We start from the raw sequence: 21,788 nt of genomic DNA, 5'->3' as shown, positions 1-21,788 counted from the left end.
GTCGATAACTGATAGCTGGTAGACATCAGCACATTTGATCTTTACACAGGAAAGTCATTTTATGAGAAAATTATATCCTATATGTAACTGAGCTAATTTCGGAACCAAAATCTCAAATTTCTTTTACAAAAGATTACTTCTAAAATATATAATTTTATTTCTCATTTATATAATATCAATACTATAATTTATAATAATAATGTTTTCTAAAAGAGTATATACAATTTTTCTTTCTAGGTTAAAAGAATAAAAATTTGGTCAAAGGACAGATTGTAACAAAACCATTGTCGACTTTCGTGAGAAAATTTTCGAGAGACTTAATCGTCCAAGCAGATTTCCGCGCGAGTGTCTCAAACGCGGAAGGAATCGCATTGCAAGAGCTCTTCTGGGAAAACATTGTGACAGGATAGCACAATTGGGTCAGAATGTACAATCAAGAAGGTAGCCGAGGCTGAAGTTTAAATGGCGATGCACAGTAGCATTTAACTGTACTCACGGACAATAGTAGTGAAGGAACCGTCCCAGAAACGATGACCGAGCCGAACAAAGGAGCCACGCGTCACGATCTGTGTGACTGCTAGCACTCAGTGTCCTATGAGATTTACTTCTAATTTCAACACCCTATGCCACGGATATGCAATTTTCCCGGCCAAAATTTAATTGAATATCATCTCGCAAATTTTGAATCTCCAACAATAAATTCATTTTCTCGTTGACTAAGTCTCATAATTAAACTTCTATTGGAAGTTCACTTATACGAAACGGTTAGCAACTGAAACTTAATTCACCAACGTATAATAATAATTATTATTAAACGAGTTCGTTGTCATATCTCCGTAAGTTTTGATAAGAGAAAGATTAAATTGAAAATTTAATGCAAATCTCACAGAACGCTCTGCAGGGCAACGTATCTTGCTAAATAGCAATACAATTTGTTAATACAAAGCGTATTTCTAGCACGTGCAAAGAAATAAAAAATGTTACACATTATTTTCTGGTCTTTTCAGTATTTCGCAAATTATGACACGGAAGAGATTACGCATATAATAATGTCTCGCGCTGCGGATGTACGAAATTTTATTTCTACATTCTTTGTATCCCTTTAAATGTCTTTGTTAATTTCTTTGAAATGCAGTTATGACTATGCGTGTTCTTTGATCATCCGATGAGTAATGTTCAAAGAGAATAGGTACTCAAGTAGAAGAATCATCCATATACACAAAAGATGTATACATGAATACGACAGAAGTTATGATTAATCCTATAATATCGCGGATACATTTCTTCGAATGAAAGATTTTAATACTACTAATTTGTAACAATTGAGCAGTCGTAATTTCAATGTCAATTATTATTGGTAAATTTCGTATCATTGAACAATTTAGTAGAATGACAATTCTACTAAACAATAACTGCAAATTACCTTCCACGCTTTGTCGGTTTAAATTTATATTTTTTTAATTTAAAAATATTAAGACATCGCTGTATTTTTCTTAATTTGATGGTATTCAACTTGTGGTGAATATAATTTATTACATGCGAATATTGCACACTGAATGATTAATGATTGCAAATCACGAGCATTTTGAAAATGCTTTGCCGCAATAAGTAGCTAATTAAATACTTCTATGCGACTCGTCAAGGATTTGTAGCCTTACGTGGAATTATATGGAAACCTTTGATAAAAAAGATGAATTAATATCTTGATGGCAATTTAAAGATATATTTTAATAAATTCAATCATAATAAAATTTACGTTCCCACAATATCTTGATTAGTATTCGCTTAAATAAATTCTCGCTTAAGTAATCATAAGACAAGAAAGAAGAAGAAAAAGAAGTGAAAAGTTTCGTAGAACGAAAACTTAACTCATTAATGCTAAGCGGCTGAATTAATCCCTGGGCAAACTAATTAATTCGCAAAGCTTTTATCCTAAAACATTTGGTTCCAAAAGTTGCGGAATCAAGAATAAACATCTCATATTCTGCAAGAAACGTAAAATTAAAATTTGAGAAGTTTCTGATTGCAAATTTACTAAGATAAAATTTCGTTGTTTTCAACAATTTCTAATAATATACCACAAAACTTTTCTTAGCAATATTTTTTTATATCTTGCATACACGACGATTTGAAGAAAGAATCAAATATGTCAATAAGTAATGTCAATCTATTATTTTGATTTTTATATATAATTTTGCATATGTATAAGAATGCATATTTCTTAATTCGGTACACAGTCTAAAATATTTCCGAGAGTCTCTTATCAAAAACTAGGAAAAAGATAATTACGAATTATCTTGATACGCAAAACGCATTTGCGATTCAAGCCTATGTTTAATTTCGGTCATATAGATAGCAGTCAAATATAATACAGGTCGGAAATAATGAAACTTACCCTGTGAGGTGCCCGTAGAAGCCGATGCACAGCGGCAAGCTGGTTGATTAGCGGCAAGGTCGCGCTGAAGGTGTGATCAGGAGGGTTAGAATCCGGATTGAGGGTTGGATAATTGAACGGATCGACGTCGTTGAGGTACTGCACTTGGCACGTGAAAAACATCTGGCGATACATTTCTTCCCGGCAACGGGGACGGCCGGGACTGCTCGCAATTCTTCGTCCCCCGAAAAAGATAAGATTCACCCCCCCCCGTCCCCCTTTCACGTACACACGACGATCGTGTGCGCACGCCGTGGCGCGCTCACGCGATGCGCGAACCGGTTTGTCGTACCGCCGATTTATTTCGATTCGATCTGTCGGCTGAAACGAGAAAACGTTCCTTTACTCTCTGTCTCCTGTTCGCTGCTGGTTACGCTTGCCTTTGGTTCTCGCTAATTGTAAGACCTCGAAACGCATCATTCTATGAATGATGATTGTTCGAAGAAAGACATAATTACATATTCTTCGAAAGTTTTTTTTTCGTTTCTTTTATTTTGAGACATATATATATATATATATGTGTGTGTGTGTGTGTGTTGCTAAATATTAGAAATTATAAATTTATTCTGCACTAACAAGAATAAAATAATTTACGCGTATTGAAAATCAAATTTTGCTATAAAGAATAATTTTTCATGTATGCATAAATGATCACAGAATACTAAACCGAAAATACCTAAAATAAAATAAAAATTACTACACATATTCAAAATTGTTTAATTAAAATTTAGATAAAATATATCCGTAGCACAGATATTTAATTGCCGTTCGCTCGGCTTTTTCGAGATGTTCTACAATACTTTCTTCAAACAGTATTAGATCATGACGAACGATCGGACATCTACGGATCAATAGACATGTTTATCTGCTTCTGCTCTTACGCTTTCATTTTCCGAGCAATCTGCCAATCGTTCGAAAGGTTCTCAAGCACGTAAGAATCGCGACAGAAAGCGCGCATAAAGTACCCGTGAAAGTAGCAACGTTAGGATTATAACGATCTAGGACTGTAGTCATCATCGTTAATGCAACCGGTGTCCACGTCGTTTTCAAACGGTCGTTGACCTTCGAGTTTCCTTTCACTCGCTTATCGATTCGTTAACTCAAAGAAAACCAGTGGGAATGCTCTCGTGCCTCCGTTCAAGGTTTCCGCACGTATTTAGGAAAATAAATTCATTACGTATTATTTGTGTATCTTCTTTTCGCACGTGTGCGAAATGTATACGTATTTGACTAAACCAATTACATCGGAGGCATAAAATAACTTTGTTATAGCATTGATTTATAAAGGCAATAGAGATTTTAATTCCATAATTTTTCAAGTTTATATTTTGAATAGTATAAAGCAAATTTTGTTAATATTATCTATTAATATAAAATTATATATATAAATAATTATAAAATATTATTAAATTATATTATATAAATAATTGTAAAATTATAATTTATAAGTCAAGATGAAGTCGAATTAAGAAATTAATTTTTTCGTTTCCTTTGCACTTCATTGTTTTCAGATAGAATTGTGAAAGCCTTTCAAGATAATTAAACAAATTAAAAATACTTTTCAAATTTTTCATCTAATATAAAAATTTGACTTGAATTAACCTTCAACCGTCATTATAGGTATAATAGCTTCGCGGAACATAACAGTGTAGATTGCTTCACCTAACAAATGATTATCGAAGTATCGGTACCACTTGAACATCTGCCGGTAGACTTTACATAAAGTTCGATGTAGCGGAATGTTGTAGCTACTCGATGTAGTAGTAACTTGCTTGCAGTTAACGAAACTTCAAAAATCTAAATCCCTTAACACTACGCTATCTCCGTTGCAACGTGTCACGATTATACCGGGTGCGCGAGAAGAAATCGCTTTAGCTACTTATGAAAAAGCGCTGTCATACCGGTTTTCGCATGCTATCACGTTATTATGTATCCTTACCAGCAGGAAAATATTGTATTGTAAGAGAATTCCTTTTTTTTTTAAATGTATTAATATGAAGAAAATACTTCTTCCTGTTATCCGCTGCAAGTCTTAATTAAAAGTCATATCTTATCATGTCTTATTTTCATTCATAAATGTGTATATCAATAAATTTAGGAATAATATAGGGATATTATACAATAACAGTGATGAATTTTAATTAAATAAAAGATTTAATAAACCGAAATACCTATATGAATTATAAGTTCATTTATAAGACTAACATACTTTAATATTTTATATAGCCTTTCTAATCGAGCAATTATAATTTAAAAAATCTATAGTCGGCACCTATGCGACATGATCTTTCACGCCTCATAGATTTCCCTTACGACATCGCAATCCTGTAAGAAAATTGGCGCCAAGCGCAAAATGAATTCGCGAGCTGTCATTATCAGTGTGTGCCGACCCGTCTCGTCATCTTTACTCTCGCATTGTTCTTAGTTGCAAATGGGCCAGCCCTTCTTCGAACCGGCTTAAAGAAAGAGGACAGATAAAGGTAGTGGGCGAGAGAGGAAAGAGAAAGAAAGAGAGAGAGAGAGAGAGAGATTGAAGAGAAGACAAAGAGAAATAGAGAGAGATGCACGAAAGGAGAGAAACAGAATGGAGGAGTGGAAGAAAGAGAGTGAAGAGAATATGTCGAAGAGAAGAGGGAGTTAGAAGGGAAAACGAGTCTGCGCCATGCCACAAATGTAATCGCAGTTGTGGTCGACGAAAGATTCATAATCAAGATCGCGACGCGAGATCGAACTCGCAAGAATTCCCAAACTCGCTTGAATCAACAAAGCCGCCCTTCGGAATGTCATGTGTGACGTTTTAACTACGCGTTTCTCAATAATCAAATAATCGGAATATCACGTGTTACTCATATATATATTTTGAAGCACTCGGTCACACGCAGCCATGTTTTAATATAGTGTATTTTCGAACATTACGTTTTACTGTATTTTAGAATATCGTATTCTTGGGGGGGGGGGGAGAAAAGAGATATCTATTTTCAATGCCAAAAATTTCGAAAATTATACTCCAACCTCTGAATAATATTTTGGAGCATTTTAGGTTTATAATTATAAATACCATGATTTAAAATATCTTCAATAATGCTATTCTTTTCTTAATTTTAATATTTACAGACTCAAAATATTGAAATATCATGGAATTATTGATCAACTAGAACTACCGCAATCGCAAATCGTGATTGCAAATCGCAAAAGATGATAAACGACTTTTCGAGCGAATCCAATAACATATCTGTTTTTAAATGACTTATATCATCGACGATCATGTGAAAATTTCGCATGAGGTAGATCGAAAGGTGAACGACTGAAAAAAAGCGTGACAGAGCAGCGAACGTGAACCGGACCTATCGTGCGCGCGCTGCCTAACATCCGAAATAAATAATGTCCATCAGGAGCGGCTGAGTGCCAGAACCAGTCGAGACGTGTGACATTCCAGAAAATTATTGATGCAAGCTTCTGAACCAACTATGTAATATTTATACGCAAAAATATTTCGAGCAGATGGATTGTATTTATTTATCAAATGTGTACTGATACGTCATATGCAGATTTAAATTAAAATTTAAATATGCAATATAATAATAACTATTTCAGTATTATTGAAAATTAAAAATAACAATATTACAATTTCGACAATCGCTCTATTTATGACTCTATTTATGACTTATCATTTTGATTATAAATCCAAAAATAACAATAAAATGTGAACGCTAACTCGAGAAGTTCCAAAATAATGCTTAAAAGTTAAAATATCATTTTCAATTATTTAAATTACCGATTTCGATTGGTTTATATCGCAGAAAAATAAATATTTACAAAACAAAAATTGAAAAAATAAAATTCATATTTTTGTGTTTATTTCCGAACACGACATCTCTCTACTATTGATAAGTCGGTTATATACAATTTATATAAACGAATTACCAACATGTGTTACGACACATGACAAAAAATATTTATAAGCACGTGCTTCGAATGAACATAAAGTACACACTTTATAATGAAAACAAAAGATCTTTCATGTTAAACATGGAGTATTCCAATTTTACGTTAAAGTAAACATATATTTCCTTTCTTTTACGAAAATCATTTGTAATATTTTTATTTTTAAACAATCTAATATTTACTTCTCATGTCCTGTTTAATCCTTTGATTAAGATCAAATTCTTATCTCACAGATTACTGATAAGACACGTACCTATATATGGACTCCAGTTTTTCGATAGTTTCTGACGATATAAATTAAACACAATTTATATGTATGTATTTGTACATTTGATAAAAGCCATCATCGCGTAAATATATACAATTAACTTTGAACGATTTTTAATATCTTATAACATTTTGTAACTTCTCAAAATCAAATAAGCATTCGATTAGCTCCATAATTCAACTTGAAAATTCAAGATACAAAATCAAGCTAACCTAACCTACATGCCTCTTATTGGTCGATACTCTCGATATTGTCGGATACCCTCAAACGAAACTACCAAAGTATTCGCGAATTCCGTTCGACTTTTATCATAACCCCGCAGAGAGGTCCTTCGTATAGCGAGAACGAAAGGCTAGCCCGCGGGTAGCGACAAGAGGTCCAGGCATCCGAGCGCTGCGCGAGATGAAAGCGCGCGCGCTTCGGAGCACGGAGTCTGCGCGAGGCGAAAGAACTCACCTTTCGGGTGACACGCGCACTTCCACCGCCGACGCGAACAACGGGGACGCGTGCCGGAAAACCGCGTGGCCGGAAAGTACGGTGTGAGATGCAGGAACACGAGCACAATGCGCGGCGAGACGAAAGGGGACGTACCGACGCGGCGCGGATGTACGCGTACGTTTACATGCGACGCGGCAACAACGTGCCTTACCTCGAGAGCGGCCGTCGCGACACTGAACGTGCCGCAGACACCTGTCGCCGTCGGCCGACAGTGCCGCCGCCGCGCGGTCGAACCCCTCTCTCGTTCACGTGGTGCGCACCCCGCGAACCGATGCTAGTGTTCATAATACAGCATAATCCTCACAAAATCATACATCTATGATTTTTCCGTAATTTATCGCGTTAATCGGTGGAATTATTAAAGATACATCTGAGATAAATAATTCTTTTATGCTTGACTGCTCGACAGGCGTGGTTTTCGAAAAGCTATTTTGGATTCATACATTGTAGGAAAAAAATGTTTAATAACTTTATTTGTCTTTTATTATCTTGCCTCTTCTTTAACGCAGAATATGTATTAAAAATTTTTAATTCTTTTAGTAGTAACGTAAAGATTTTTATTTTTCCGATTCCCTTACGTTTTTTTTTTTATTTTAAAAAAGGGCCTTCTGTTTTACACAGCGATTGTATATAGAAAACACAATGTTTAGTAATTTTATTTGCTTTTATTATCTTGTCTTTTTCTTAACATAAGATATATGTACACACATTTTAAATCTTTATTTTAATTTTTATTAGCATTATAAAAAATTTTTATTATCTTAATGAACTTTATTTTATAAAAGAATTATTCTTTAGAGATGCCTTTCTCTCAAACTATAAATATTAAGTAATTTCTATTTCTCGAAAATTAAAGCTTTTTATTACACAAAGTCTAAGAATTTCAGATATATTAAAACCAAGACATACATAAAAGTAATTTAATTAATATTTACTTATTATGTATTATAAATATGTATATTTAAAAAATCCTAAATTAGAGCTTTTAATTAATTAGATTTTTGGGACTGGAAGCTTTAAATAAATATAATATTTAATTATTATATTATTAAATGAAACAAAATTTTTTGAATATAAATTAATTTATGTTCAGAACATATTAAGATAAATTATTTTGTTAATAATCACTAAACTGAAAAAAGAACTATTTGAAATATTGTCAAGATAATAATCTATTGAGAACAAGATAAATTGATCTAATAATTGTGTGATGAAAAATTAATCAGCCAATACAACGTGAAAAATATGGGAATGTAAGCGCGACTGTATCGTCGGCAATGGGCTCCCATAGGGATCTCGAACAGTATAAAAGAGAATGCTGATTGTGAGCCCATAGAAATATGATGGAGGAGTTCATTGTGCGGGAGGGTGCTAATGCTATCGTGCCACTCACAACAGTAGTTCGCACAAAGCGTAAAAATAAATAACTTCAGCGTAATTTTGAGCGAAATGATTAATTATAATTGATTCGTAATTAATTACGAATACTTCAGTATCTTATTAAGGATACTTAATTAATAAGCAATTGCAAAATGCTTTAAAAAATCAGTTGAAAAATTTATAGTCTCGATAAAAAAAAAATCTTTAATAAATTTCGTGTATGTATGTATACGTGTGCACACATGGACTGCATAGTAAATAAAATTCCAAATAGCGTAGACAAATTTTGAACCAAATTTTAATAAGCTAAGAAAAATATATGTATATATTTTAATTTAAAACTGCAGGAGTAAATAAAAATTGCGACAATATCATAGTGAATAATTGTTAACTGAGACACAATATACGCAGGATGGTTTAAGCACTCAAATAAGCACTCAAGTAAGGTTCCTTTGTTGAAACTGCTTCATGCACAATACGAAAAATTGCAGGAGGGTAGCAAGAAGCTCTTCGTGCATCCCTCACGAGAAACAATACTGTCGCGCGCATTTCTACTTCTCTTGATCTCGTCTGTCCCCTTTGTTCAGAGACTTTTTCGATGTAGTCGTACCGAGCTATGCCGTTTGTTGTTTGTATATTGCACACCAAAATAAAAGTATTGAAATAGTTAAGAAAAATGCATAATTTAAAAAGGGAAATATAAAGAGTGTTGTCGCGTATTCTCCTTTTTCTGCCAGCGAAATCGTCAGTAAATTTTTTGTAGCTATCCTCAAGAGAATATTTATGATTTAAATAATAATAAACATTACATTTACTGACAATTCTTTCATAAAAATTTTAATTGTATGTTTTCCTTGTAGTTTAGTTTTTAAAAGACTTGAAAATGCCAACATTATAAACGTCAAATAAAAGGATTAATATAAAATTTTAAAAATTATAAAGAGACAAAACAATAACATCAAATAAAAAAATATATTAGAGTCCGCGAAATATTACTTTATTTTTAATTTTTATCGCTTATATTACATATTTAACATTATATAGTACATTAGTAACTTACAACAAATTTTCGGTAAATTTGCTTTTTTAATTTGACATTTCGTTTATACTTTTAAATTTTATCATTATATTTATTCTTATATTTGTTGTTTACGTTTCTTGCTCATACATGTATTATATTACCAAAAATTATATCGCATATATTAAAAATTAATAAATATCACAACATATGATAGAAACTTGCAATATAAAAAATTCTACTCATACATTAACATGCAATAAAAATACATAATAAAACTCACCGGAATGTAGCCATCGGGTTGAATTCTCTTATCATCTCTGAAAATAGAAAAACATTAAATGCATTAATCTATGTAGCTATTAAATTATATTTATAATAGATATAAGTAGAAAGTATCTTAAAAAAGTTGACAATTTCTCACGAGCAAATTATTAAAAAAATGCTTTTAAACAAATCTTAACTTTAAAGACAAATATTTTGGCAATAGTGTGTCATAGAAAAAAAATTTAGTATTTTATAGGGCTATTTTTATTTGCTCTGCATATTCATGAGAGATTGTTTTTTATGTTTTCCATCAGTCAGTACATACAGTCTAGTTTCCACCGAAGCATTAATTCGCACTCAATACGATGTAGAATCAAATTCAAGTCGATGGAAACACTTGACGTTGCTCATTTTACTTCCACTTCGATCCACAAGCTTTACCGGAGTGACAACGAATTGATGTAAAATTTAATCGGTGGAAACTGTTGAAATAGGTTTAAAATAGATATTGCCAACTTCTACTTGACGGAGATTACGTTTGTTTATATTCATGTTGTAAAACAAAAGTTAAATTGGCTTTACTGAAACATCCATTTTCGTCACTTTTACTCTACTTCCAATGGAAACAGCATACTAAATTTTGATCTGCACCGAAGTGAAACTGAGTTAAGAGTTCGATGGAAACTAAATTTCTCTATTAAACTAATATTCAATTATTTTGGCGAAACATACCGATTTCTTCGTTGAATTACTGGTGTTTTTGGCGTGCTATCGTGAATAATCACCTGGGTTGCAGCTATCTCTTCACATTCCGAACTGTTTTCAGAAAAGTCTGCAATAATAAATACATAGTATTTATATTAACATATTCTAATATACATATTAACATATTCTAACATACATCTTTCTACATCCAAAATTTTATATCGTTTAACTTATCACATAACAAACTCAGAAATTTAAAAAAACATTAGTAAATTTTATTAATAAAATTTTAACTTTACTCTCTCTATGCATATAGAAATGTATTGAAGAAATACAACTAAAGTATTATCTTAAACGAATCTTTCCAAACTGCTTTGCGTATATTTTTCATAGAGATCTTAATTTTCTGGAGATATCGTGATTTCCAAAATTTATCGATTTTATTTTCTATCCAACAGTTCTAAAAGAGAAAATATTACATTACAAATTTAATCGGATTCACTTTGACGAATTCTATACGATACATCGGATAATCCGACTGACACTATGTAAACTGGGTACGATAGCATCGATCGCTAAGTGACGCTAAATTCATTCCCGCCTCACCCTCTTTGACGCGTTCCTGTTTACGAACACGGGAGAGAACAGGACTGTGGCACTGGATAGCTGTATCACCGATCACGTCATCGATGTCAGTATGATCGCCAATAAATAATGGTAACGTAGAGGGTCGTTTTCGCGGTGGCAATCTTCGACGTGTCGGTTGCACATTGTCATAAGGAGATTTTCGTCCCCCATAATTGTCCGGCGGATCAGGTGGATTCTCGATCTGCAACAGAAACAACGAATTCAAGCACTCTGTGATCATCTTTTTGCCTTTAGTAAAATAAATTTTACTGTTAATCGTATTTCATTTTTGGAAAATATGGCTGTTAATATAATGTACAACGTTATCGATAACATTTTCAAATTATTTTGAACGAGTAATAATAAATAGAGAAATAGGAAAAGAGAATAAAAGAATTAGTATTAATGATTAAGATGCAAGATTTATAGCTCAATAATTAATGCTATTTCCATTGTGTGATTGATTACCCATGTAATATTTGTCAATTAATTTATTTTCAGATATTCTGAATTTTATTATTCAATTGTTCCATATATTTTAAAAAATTTAATACTTTGAATAAATTGATTATGAGAAAATAATCCAAAAAAGTGTTAATATTTTTTATAATAATATACATTGTACGTAATGCCGTATTTTATCAATAGTTTAAATAAATTTCATAATCTTATCTTCCTTTTATTCAAATTATTCTATCTCTTACAATTAGAGATTCATCAGATTGTATTAGACCTCAGCAGGGCGTATAAGACCAGAGAGTTATGAACGTGACATAACATGATATTCAATTCAATCAACGATGATAATCAATCTTACCCCTTCTGGACTTGCACGATCTCCCAACGGCTCGGATGGCGGTGGCGGAAATTCGATAGGAAATCTGGAGAGGCTTCTCTTGACACACGTCTGAGATTCAGGGTTAATGCCGATATCGATCTTCTCGTATGACTCAGAGGAGTCGGAAGTGCTGTTGGGAATTTCCACGGGAATCCTGACAATCCCGTCAGGAACGTTGGAGGTGCTGTCCATCCACCATGCCTTCTCCCCAGATTCGATATGTCGGATTTTCTTAAGCGGCTTGGAAGAGTAAAGGCTCTCATTATCGACAGGTTTGTCAGTACTTTGACTATCGGCAGACGCCACTGGGATGACCTCGATGCCCTCTGGAACGTTCTCAGGATCGTCGCTCATCCACCACGCTCGTTCGCCAGATTGCTGATGCCTGATGCGATTTCGTCGATCAGCTGATCGAAAACTACCTCGACTGGACCCCCGTCTCGAAATAGAAGACACCGGCGAGGGTGATTTTTTCGTTTCCTCCGTTACAATCTCGTCCAACCACCAGGCATGTTCTTCTGATCCTTGTCGCCAAATTTTGAGTTTGTACTTTCCTGGCAATACAAGGCAAGAAATATAATAATAAATGCAAGGATTAAATAGTACTTTCAAATTAGTAAAAATAATAATAATAAAAGTACTAAAAATTATAAAATGATCTTTAAAAAACTGCTTGAATAATTAAACTAACTGCTTGATAATTAAATCTTAAATTTGCCGCTAATCATGTTTATATGTATTTAAATATATATAAATGTTACAATAATTTATATTTTAAATTAAGATAATTATAATTTATATTTCAAAATAATAATTTGTATTTTTATTGTTACGCTTCACAAAATGTGAATAAAAATAAAAGCTGAGCACATGGCATTATATATAATGTTTAAATGTATTATATAAAAATATATAATATCTTGCAATACATATTGTATGTATAATTAACTTACCGTCATCCGGCAAGGCCGCGCTAACAGTTGTGTCCTGACTGATATCATTATTCCATGGACTAGCCCTATGAACTCCCTCGGGAACGTTCTCGGAATTTGGATCCAACCACCATGGTTTTTCGCCAGAAGACTGATGTTGAATCCTCACATTATTTCCTTTTATTCCGTCGCTCTTCTGAGAATTAGTGAAGCTAGGATCTTTCAATAGATTTTGACTGGCTGATCTCGAAGATGACAGCTGCTCTGATTTGTTTTTAGCTTCGTGATTTTCCTCAAAGGAATCAATCCATCCGTCTGATTTATTTGTATCATCGGAATCTTGATTTTTGTTCTTAAAAAAATTTGTCACTGGGGCTAACGCTCTCATTAGGAAGGACTTGGCCTCTTCCGTCTTCGCGGAACGATCACTCTTAGATCTTGGACTAGAAGGTGGCCTGGGTGGTTTCTCCGCCATCATTGACATGTCATCAGCTGAGGACGCCAGCACACTTGTTCTCGACGATCCCGCACTGATTTTACCTCTCACCTCACGCGCAGGCGATTCTTCCATCGTTCTTTTCCTTCTCCGTCTCGAATCCGTCTTGTCCGTACGATTGTCATCATCCTCGCTGCTGGAGGAATTCGCAGAGGTCGACTGACTACTATTGCTGGAACTAAATGTCCCAGATGGCCTCTTTTTCGTTCCGCAAGGTGACTTTGAGCCGCTTTTCGATTCTTCCCATTTCGTCGAGCCATTCGAGCCATTTCTCCCAAGTACTGGCTTCGATTCTCCCGACGGAATCCTGAACCTCGATCGACCGGACTTCGTTGAGATCAAGGATCCCGAAGAGGCTGCCTGGGGAACGTGGTCCGAGGTCATTTCGGAATCTTGAGAGCTAACGGAGATGTTTCTCTGACTTTTCTTTATTCTCGCGTACTTGGAGCACGACAGGTCGCCGTTCTCCATGTTCAAGGTCGACTTGCGGAAGTCCTTGTTCACGTACTTCGCTGCCACGGTGCACTTCGGCGTGGCGGCGGTCGTAGTATCATTCTTCGGCACAGGTGGTTTGCCGCGCGCGTCCGGCGAACCGCCTTGTCGTAGGTTCACTGACGGCAGGATCGAACCGGTGGATGATTTTCCGGACGATGGCGGCGTTGCCGTTTTTATTTTTATACCCTGACTCGTCACCGAACTAGCTGACGATGATTTCGATCTGCCAATTGGCATGCTTACAGAAGATCCGTCTGACGAGGCTGTTCGCGTCATTTGACGGGGCATGTTCTTCGTCGATACGTTCCGAGTTTGTGAAGTCGATGCCAAACGACTTTGCGAAGAACCGCTTTTAGTGAAAAATATTAATTAAAATCAATTTTAATCTTTTATATTGAAATTGCGCGTTTTGTCTCTGCTATAAATTTACAATTAATTTTACATCTTTTTAAAGATCATAGGTTTTTTTTTCTATCTTTTAAATATAATAATGATTACGTAACTCAGTTCTTTTACAGTTTAATATAATTTATACATAATTATTTTCTAAATTTTTGCATATCTTATAAATTATTTTTGCAAGACATACAATCTGTTAAATATTAAAAATTAGCTTAAAACTTATCTTACAAGTTTGACATATAAGATAATGTAATTTCTTTATTCTCTATATTATAATAAAATACAATACAATTGATTTTATTATATTTTTAACAAATTATAATTAATATAAAAAACTATATTTGTTCTTTATGTATAATCTAATAATTATTTTAGTAAAAAATATTTTACGTACCTCGATGTCGAATCTTTTCTTTGTGAAGCATCGCGTTTTTGGGAAATAACTTCTTCATTTTGCTCTTGACAATGCCCTTCGACAATTCGAAGAGACTCTTCGATTCTGGAAGAGGAGCTGGCATCAGATTTGGGAGTGGATCCTCTTCTTTCATTGTAAGCGTCGAGTTTTGATGTCATTTCAGTCTTTGAAGAACATTTAGAAATCTTTACTTCATTCTTCGGCGAAGTGCATTCCAATCGTGAAATGGGTTTTTTGTATTCGTTACATCTCGATGCATTCTGTGTATCCTGCGCCATTGAATCTTTTCTGCGGTAAAATGCGAGATTCTGATTGGAATTTCTTAAATTGTTGGAGCTTTCGTTCGTTTCAGTCTTTTGTGCACCACAGCAACACCGTTCGTTAATTCTGTCTTCTTTATTTATATTGTGAGTATTTTGATCATTCAATGATGTCTTTAAGTCATTAGACACTGTTAAAGTCTCATTATTTGTTGTGCAATTTAAATCACCGAGACGTTTCTCATTTTGACTTTTGTCAGAATTATGAATTTCTTGACTGGAACTCGACGGTTCTTTGGCAGAGGATTCATTTCTCGTAGTTGCCGGTGTTTCATTCGTTCTTGCATACGCAAAGTTGTTAAGTCTACCACTAGAGGAGCTCGAATTAAATCCCCTGGACGAATAAATGGATGGACTACCAGTTAATGATGTACCCGAGTATTTATCCAGGTACGTCGACCAGGGTACACCGGATATTTTATTGTTGCTGCTGTACCTCGAGAATCTTGACGTTTCGTCCGTTTGATCACACTGTATTTCTTCATCAGCAGTATCCGGCAGTTTTCGAAGTTTAATCACTTCTTTCTGATGAACAACATTAATCTCCGCTCGTCTGTTTCTGACATAGGACGAGGAAGCTGGTGGTGTCGGTGAAGTACCTCTTGTCACTACCGTTAACGTCACAAATTCCTTATCAGGAAGTTTATTGTTGGTCTCATTCTCTTCTATTCGATTTGCAGTCGTTGATAATTCCTGGTGATCATCTTTGTTAGACTTTGCAGTAAATCTTGATCCTTGTTCTTCTTTTTGATTAGTTGATTTACTATTCAAATTTCGAAACCTTCCTCCCGTGGAGTAGCTCATAGTTGTGGACATTCGTTCATTGCCACTTCGCGGTGAAAGAAATCGCGAGCCAGCTGTCGAGCCAAATCTCGTCGAGATTGTAGCCGAGCTCGAGTCGGATGTATCTAGAAAGTATTTTTCTTGATAATTAGTTATTTAGTTGCACCAGAGTCCGAAATTTTAAGAATTATGTAGAATAATAATGATTAAGAATGTTTAAGAATTGTAAAATTAACAAAAGCTTAATTATTATTGCAATCAAGTTTGGTATTAAATATGTTTTTAAAGCTTACGTTTAATTTTAAAATTGATTGCAACAGAAACAGTTTCGAAAATGTTTTAATTTATATGAATTTTATATTTTGATTAATTTTTAATTTATATCTCTCGGAAGGCAATGGCAAACTACCGAGATATATTTGCCCCACGAGGATCCCTTCTAATAAGCCGTTCGAAACCGGCGTTAAAAAATTGTAGATCCCATATATCTGCGAATATATGCAGAAGTCACATTTCTGATAAGAGACTATAGGCAAAGAAGATGTATTTAAAAATTATAATATAACAGAATAAATGATAATATTAATGATGATAAGAATAAAATATTTAAAAAATAATTTTTTATATTTTTTAAAGTTCATATAATATATACATGATAAAATAATTGTACTCACTAGGCGAAGCAGCTGAACGACTGTAAGACGGCGCTCGTGAATAAACTCTGAAGGAGTTCGTTTTTCCGACACTGACTTCCGGGCTGGGCTCGCGCGATGTTTTTCCGGAATTGGGACGTAATCCTCTATAGGAGACCGGCGGGTGGTCCTTCTTTTCGATTCTAGCATCGTTGCCGTAACTTCGGCCGAAACTCGATCCGGGATATGTGCTGGATCCGTACCTCGATATTCCTTCGGGCTCTCTGCTCTTTTCCCGCGAAGCCGGTCGGTTATATCTGTCCAACACGGAAGACGGCCTCTCCGATGTTTTGCCAGCTGAGAACGAGTACTTCTCAAGGAGAGACGACCTACTATCAGATAGCGGACTTTTCGCCCTCACGTCCTCGGACGACGATCTTCCGGAATGCAATCGACTTTTATCGGTGTCTTTAGTACCTACGATAATTTAAGAAAAACTTTGGCTGCACACGTCATTTTTCCTAGAGAAATAATAATGTGGATGTATGCATCTTTTATGTTACTATTATAATTATACAATTGTAATCATTTAGTAACAGACATTTATATAGTGCACATAACAACATTGTGTAATCAAAATTGTGTGCAATGCTAATATTACAAACAAACTTAATTATGCATAAATCGCAATTAATATTAGTAAAATAAATTATAGTAATTATTATAAGTAAAATTAATTACAAAAATTAAACTAAGTATTTTACATAATATATAAATTATATCTAAATAAAAGTGCATTTATATAATACGAAGTTACCTTTAAGAAACAAAATTAAATATGAATTTTTAGATATAAATGTTATATATCTTTCCTTCAGATTATATAAATAACATATGAGTAATTCATATTACAAATACAAGATATCGCAAACAAATAAATGAACTCACATGAATATTTAAATGCTGGTTTCTCCTCGAACTTATCCTTTTTAAGAAAAGTGCCTCCAAAACCAGCAAGCGCCCGTTCCTTGGCAACGGTTCGAGCAGAACTCGATCCGACTCCGGAATAACTGCTTCTACAGCTTGGCAGGTTACTTCCACCGGAAACATTTCTACCGAATGTGCTGGCAATACCGACTCCGGTTCTACTTCGATATGCTCCTGTATCACCCTGTAATCACAAATGAAAGAGGTATACAACAAGACGTATACAACACGACTTTCGATTGCTTATTTTAGTTTTATAAATGAGATTATATATGAATTTGATTATATTGAAGAGTTATAAATAAATTTATCTGTATTGTTAAAATATTACCCTTTAAGAGTAACTTTATTAAGGAATTTCTAAAAATTTTATTTAAATAATATTTATAGCATCTCTTTTATAACGTCTTTTTTATAGCATAATATAGAAGATTTAAGATTTTTAAAATTGTTTAAACTATACATTATTGATGATTGCGAAGGCAAGATTTCAGTCACTTCTTGCATTTGCAGTAACGAGAAGGGGTCAGAAGTTAAGCCAATAAGACATTCGCAAGAAATAGGGCCGTGGGTGTTTCAGGATATTAAAGATAATAAGGATAATACGGATAATGCGTAGTTTGCATTACCGAGAAGACATATCTGATAAATGTCTTCATCAAGAATCTTTTTGCTCGAAAAATAATAATAAATTCAATGTAATGAATTATTACTCGTAAAACGACATATAAAGGTAAATACAACTAAATGTTATTTTCTGTTTCTCGATAATATTGTTATCATAAAATGTCATAAGCGTCTGAATTTAATGCATTCGTTTAAAAACAAAAACCAACGATATTAAATAAATAACAATTTATGCAAAACATTAATTTTTATGCCCACGTTCTGAAATGATCAATATTATCTTTTATTCTATTTCCGAGAACTTTTTGTCGTTGACTTTTTAAATGTCAAACTGGAAATAGAAATAGATACAAGAGACAAAATTAGGAGAACACTAAATTATTTCGGTAAAATCTAAAATAGATTATTAAATATGTCATGAAAACGTTTGAAAACAAAAAATAATAATTTGTGTAATTAATATGTAAGTTTGGCAAAAGGCCTTTTAATCTCAAAATAGACAGATCGACCTGGCAGAGAGTAATAACCTTTGCATTTCTTGCTTGTACAACGGGTGGCGCAAGTAAAAGCTTGTATTTCTTCAAAAAGCGAATTGCAAATATAAGATGTGGTTTTTAGATTATCTTTTCTATTACGTTCGTGATATTGTCATCGCGAGCAATGTGAAAAACAATTGTTTCCGGTTTCAATTTCACTTTCAATTAAGTTGAAAATAGCAAAACCTGAGATAATGCACTTATATAGAAACTTCCGATCTGTTTTCCGAACTGGGTCTTCTAAAAAGACCGTTCATTATTATGCTAATGGCATTCGGTGAGATAATAGAATTACGACAGTCGTTCCTTAAGACCGCCAAAGCAATTCCTTCGAGCGGAAGCACTGTACGACGTCGGAAACGATAAGTCCTTTCATCACGTTATATCCCCATTATCACGTTTACGCTGATTTAAGACGAGGGATAATGGCGCGTTTCTTTTCAAACAAAAAAATTTAATTGTCTATTATACGAAACATATATTTTGTGAAGAAGTTACAATTAAAGTAATAATTACAAATGGCAAAAATTATGACAAGAGTTTATATACATAAAGTATTAACTATAATAAAAACATAGAATATAGGAGGCACATGCGTTCCGTGATTAATAATCAATAAAAATTTATTTCATAAGAATTGAAATATTGGAAATTACAAAATCATGTATTTCTTTGAACTACGAAATTTGCAAGTATTATTTGTTAATATTGTAAACACATTGTATACATATCTTCCTATTGCAATTTTAGTTATCTAGGTGGCTTCTGGCGTTTATCCATTTGTAATGCTTTTTACGTTCATTTAAAATCATAAAGCTTTGCCAGAAAATTATAAGAGATAACTGTTATTATCTATCAATAGATTTTACAACTTCAAAAATTATATGCATAATAGAAGAATATCTAATATAAAAATCTGATTTCCTTAAAAATATTTTAATTTAATTTCAGTTCAAATATTCTTTATTTAAATATATATGTGTTGATAGGAAAGTGACATATCTCAGAATTAGCAACTTTTCAGTACAGTATATTTTTAAATTCTAAATTGAAACAATGTTTAAATTAAAATAGTGAATATGCATAACTTTGCGCTTTTTTTCTATGTTATATCTTAAATTATAATATTTTCTTGGAAACTGTCATAAGTTTTTAAAATTTGAACATTGCAACCCTAGTATAAATTTCAAAGCATTTATGTTTTTAAAGATGCGATATTAATCAACATTAATGTACCGTTTAGTATAATGTCATTAAATAAAATTGTTTAACGACACATAAGTCTTTGATGTATAAATATTCTTACGGCGTTATCTCGTCGTATTGTCTCGTTGAATTGAGAACAACTCGATCGGATGACTCTTCCGATATTGCTTTATCGCCCATAAAAATGGCTGTTTACGATGCTACTTTCACAGTCAGGAACTGCCATATATAAGTTGCCCAGATAAGTTGTTCCGTTTCCATCGCGGAATCAATCGACTTTGTTACGCGTATTCTCATTAATCCTTTTTTTCTACATTTTACAATCTGTACAAAGCAGTAATAAAACGCTATCGTACTTTCCTTCTATCTCTTTATTGAATTGAAATTGAGAGTGGTCGCGAGAAGATGTTGCAAACATGCACGGATTTCTATCTGTTGCTCGATTTCTTGTTTATTCATAAAAGTTTAGACCTATAAAAATCCGCAGAACATACGATATTTATGTTTTTTTTTAACAATTGTTGAAATAAGACGAGACTATAAAAATATATTTTATAATATATCATTATTTCTAGAAGTATAAAAACCTAAAGTATAAAATATAAAAATACTTTATAGTCTTGACTATCATTGAAAAAATTATTTTTACAAGAAGTGCATAATAATTTTATTATTCTTTAGAAAGGGCATAGATTTTAAATAAAATATTTAACTTGTCCGATCAAAAATAGTCTTTGTAATATACGTACTTTTACATATTATGCTTTAGTCACTTAAAAAATCGACTGTTATAGAAGAATTTTAACAGGAATATGAAACGTGCATTAACGCCGAAATGCGCGTTTATACAGAGACTTTTACGCTGTTTGCGCGATGAAAACTGTATATCGCATTACAAAATCTGCGTTCGGCCATTGTACAGAAACACACGTCACGAAATATCCGTCTACGCTCGGCTCGAAAATTTCCGAGTTTACGTGAATACGAGCGCGAGAGAAACGGCCGTTCAGCCATCTGGAAGCCCGACGCAATATCGCGCCATCGCATGCGGAGTGCGGACGAGTACGTACGTAAACGCGCTATTGCGTATTACACGGAATATACGAGTGTAACAATGTCGCGATATGTTGATATTTGCGTTTATTTCTATCCGTATGTACATGCAGTATTGATCGTTAAATGTTATCATTCTCGCGCGTTGTGCCTTCTCGTCTCGGCTCGGCTCTCGAGAGTCAAGTCAGAATATAATCTCACGAAGAGTTAAAAAGAAGATATTTTTTTATACTTCCATTTAAAATTTAAATTTAAATAATAATAATTGGTATGAAATAAAAATAAGTATAAACAAAATATATAAAAATAGCCGAATTGTACTAGAAAAACATTGTATACAACAGATGTATAACAAGGAATTTATTTAAACAGTTAAATTTGCACGTTTAACAAACATTTAAAAAATGGAGCATCTACAAATAATTAATTATATTTTATTTCTTCTCAATCGGACTTAATTGATTTTTGTCATGTTTCATAAAAATTTTGAAAGAAATGTTTGCATATGTTTATTTGGAATGACTTCATAATAAATAAATTTATACGTCGACTTTAATACAAAATATAGATTGCCTTACAAACAGCTGTTAGCCTAACAACAGCTTAAAGAAAAACTATACATAAAGGGCTAGATTTTTTAAATATTATACATTTGAATCAGATGCACATACAATAAATATAAGTGCAATGTAATTCAATTCTTGTAAGATTTATAAAGCTGGATTCTAACGCTGCTGTGAATATGAATGGCTCAAATGTGTGAGCATGTGTGAGCTATGAATGTCGCAGGTCTTTTCATCCCGTGACTTAGCACGTTATTGCTTCAAGTGCTTCACTTGTTTAAAAGAAGTATTCAGGCTCACGAAAGACTAAACGTTTTATTCGCGATGATGCGGTACATTCCCGATGACACTGATGAGGATG

The 21,788-nt window shown here is 33.4% G+C and overlaps 1 protein-coding gene across 4 annotated transcripts in view; it reads right to left on the bottom strand.

Annotated features, from left to right (window-relative positions):
* The window catches only part of LOC105452570 (FH1/FH2 domain-containing protein 3), a 154,185-nt gene that overhangs the window by 123,330 nt on the left and 9,067 nt on the right, over positions 1 to 21,788 (bottom strand). For 3 of the 4 annotated variants that reach the window (XM_011693786.1, XM_011693785.1, XM_011693787.1), the window contains exons 2-9: positions 17,404 to 17,626; positions 16,498 to 16,932; positions 14,700 to 15,948; positions 12,934 to 14,252; positions 11,960 to 12,534; positions 11,122 to 11,344; positions 10,543 to 10,642; positions 9,827 to 9,863 (exon numbers count right to left, since the gene is read on the bottom strand). In XM_011693786.1, the coding sequence (XP_011692088.1) occupies positions 9,827 to 9,863; positions 10,543 to 10,642; positions 11,122 to 11,344; positions 11,960 to 12,534; positions 12,934 to 14,252; positions 14,700 to 15,948; positions 16,498 to 16,932; positions 17,404 to 17,626 (4,161 nt within the window). Of the gene's footprint in view, positions 1 to 2,395; positions 2,756 to 7,103; positions 7,315 to 9,826; positions 9,864 to 10,542; positions 10,643 to 11,121; positions 11,345 to 11,959; positions 12,535 to 12,933; positions 14,253 to 14,699; positions 15,949 to 16,497; positions 16,933 to 17,403; positions 17,627 to 21,788 lie in introns of those variants that run through there. The other variant, XM_011693790.1, reaches the window with a different exon arrangement.

Source organism: Wasmannia auropunctata, unplaced genomic scaffold (assembly GCF_000956235.1).
Source record: "Wasmannia auropunctata unplaced genomic scaffold, wasmannia.A_1.0 LD336029.1, whole genome shotgun sequence".
Lineage (NCBI taxonomy): Eukaryota > Metazoa > Arthropoda > Insecta > Hymenoptera > Formicidae > Wasmannia > Wasmannia auropunctata.
The sequence above is the reverse complement of the archived record's forward strand: the minus strand, read 5'-3'. Positions and strand labels throughout refer to the sequence as shown.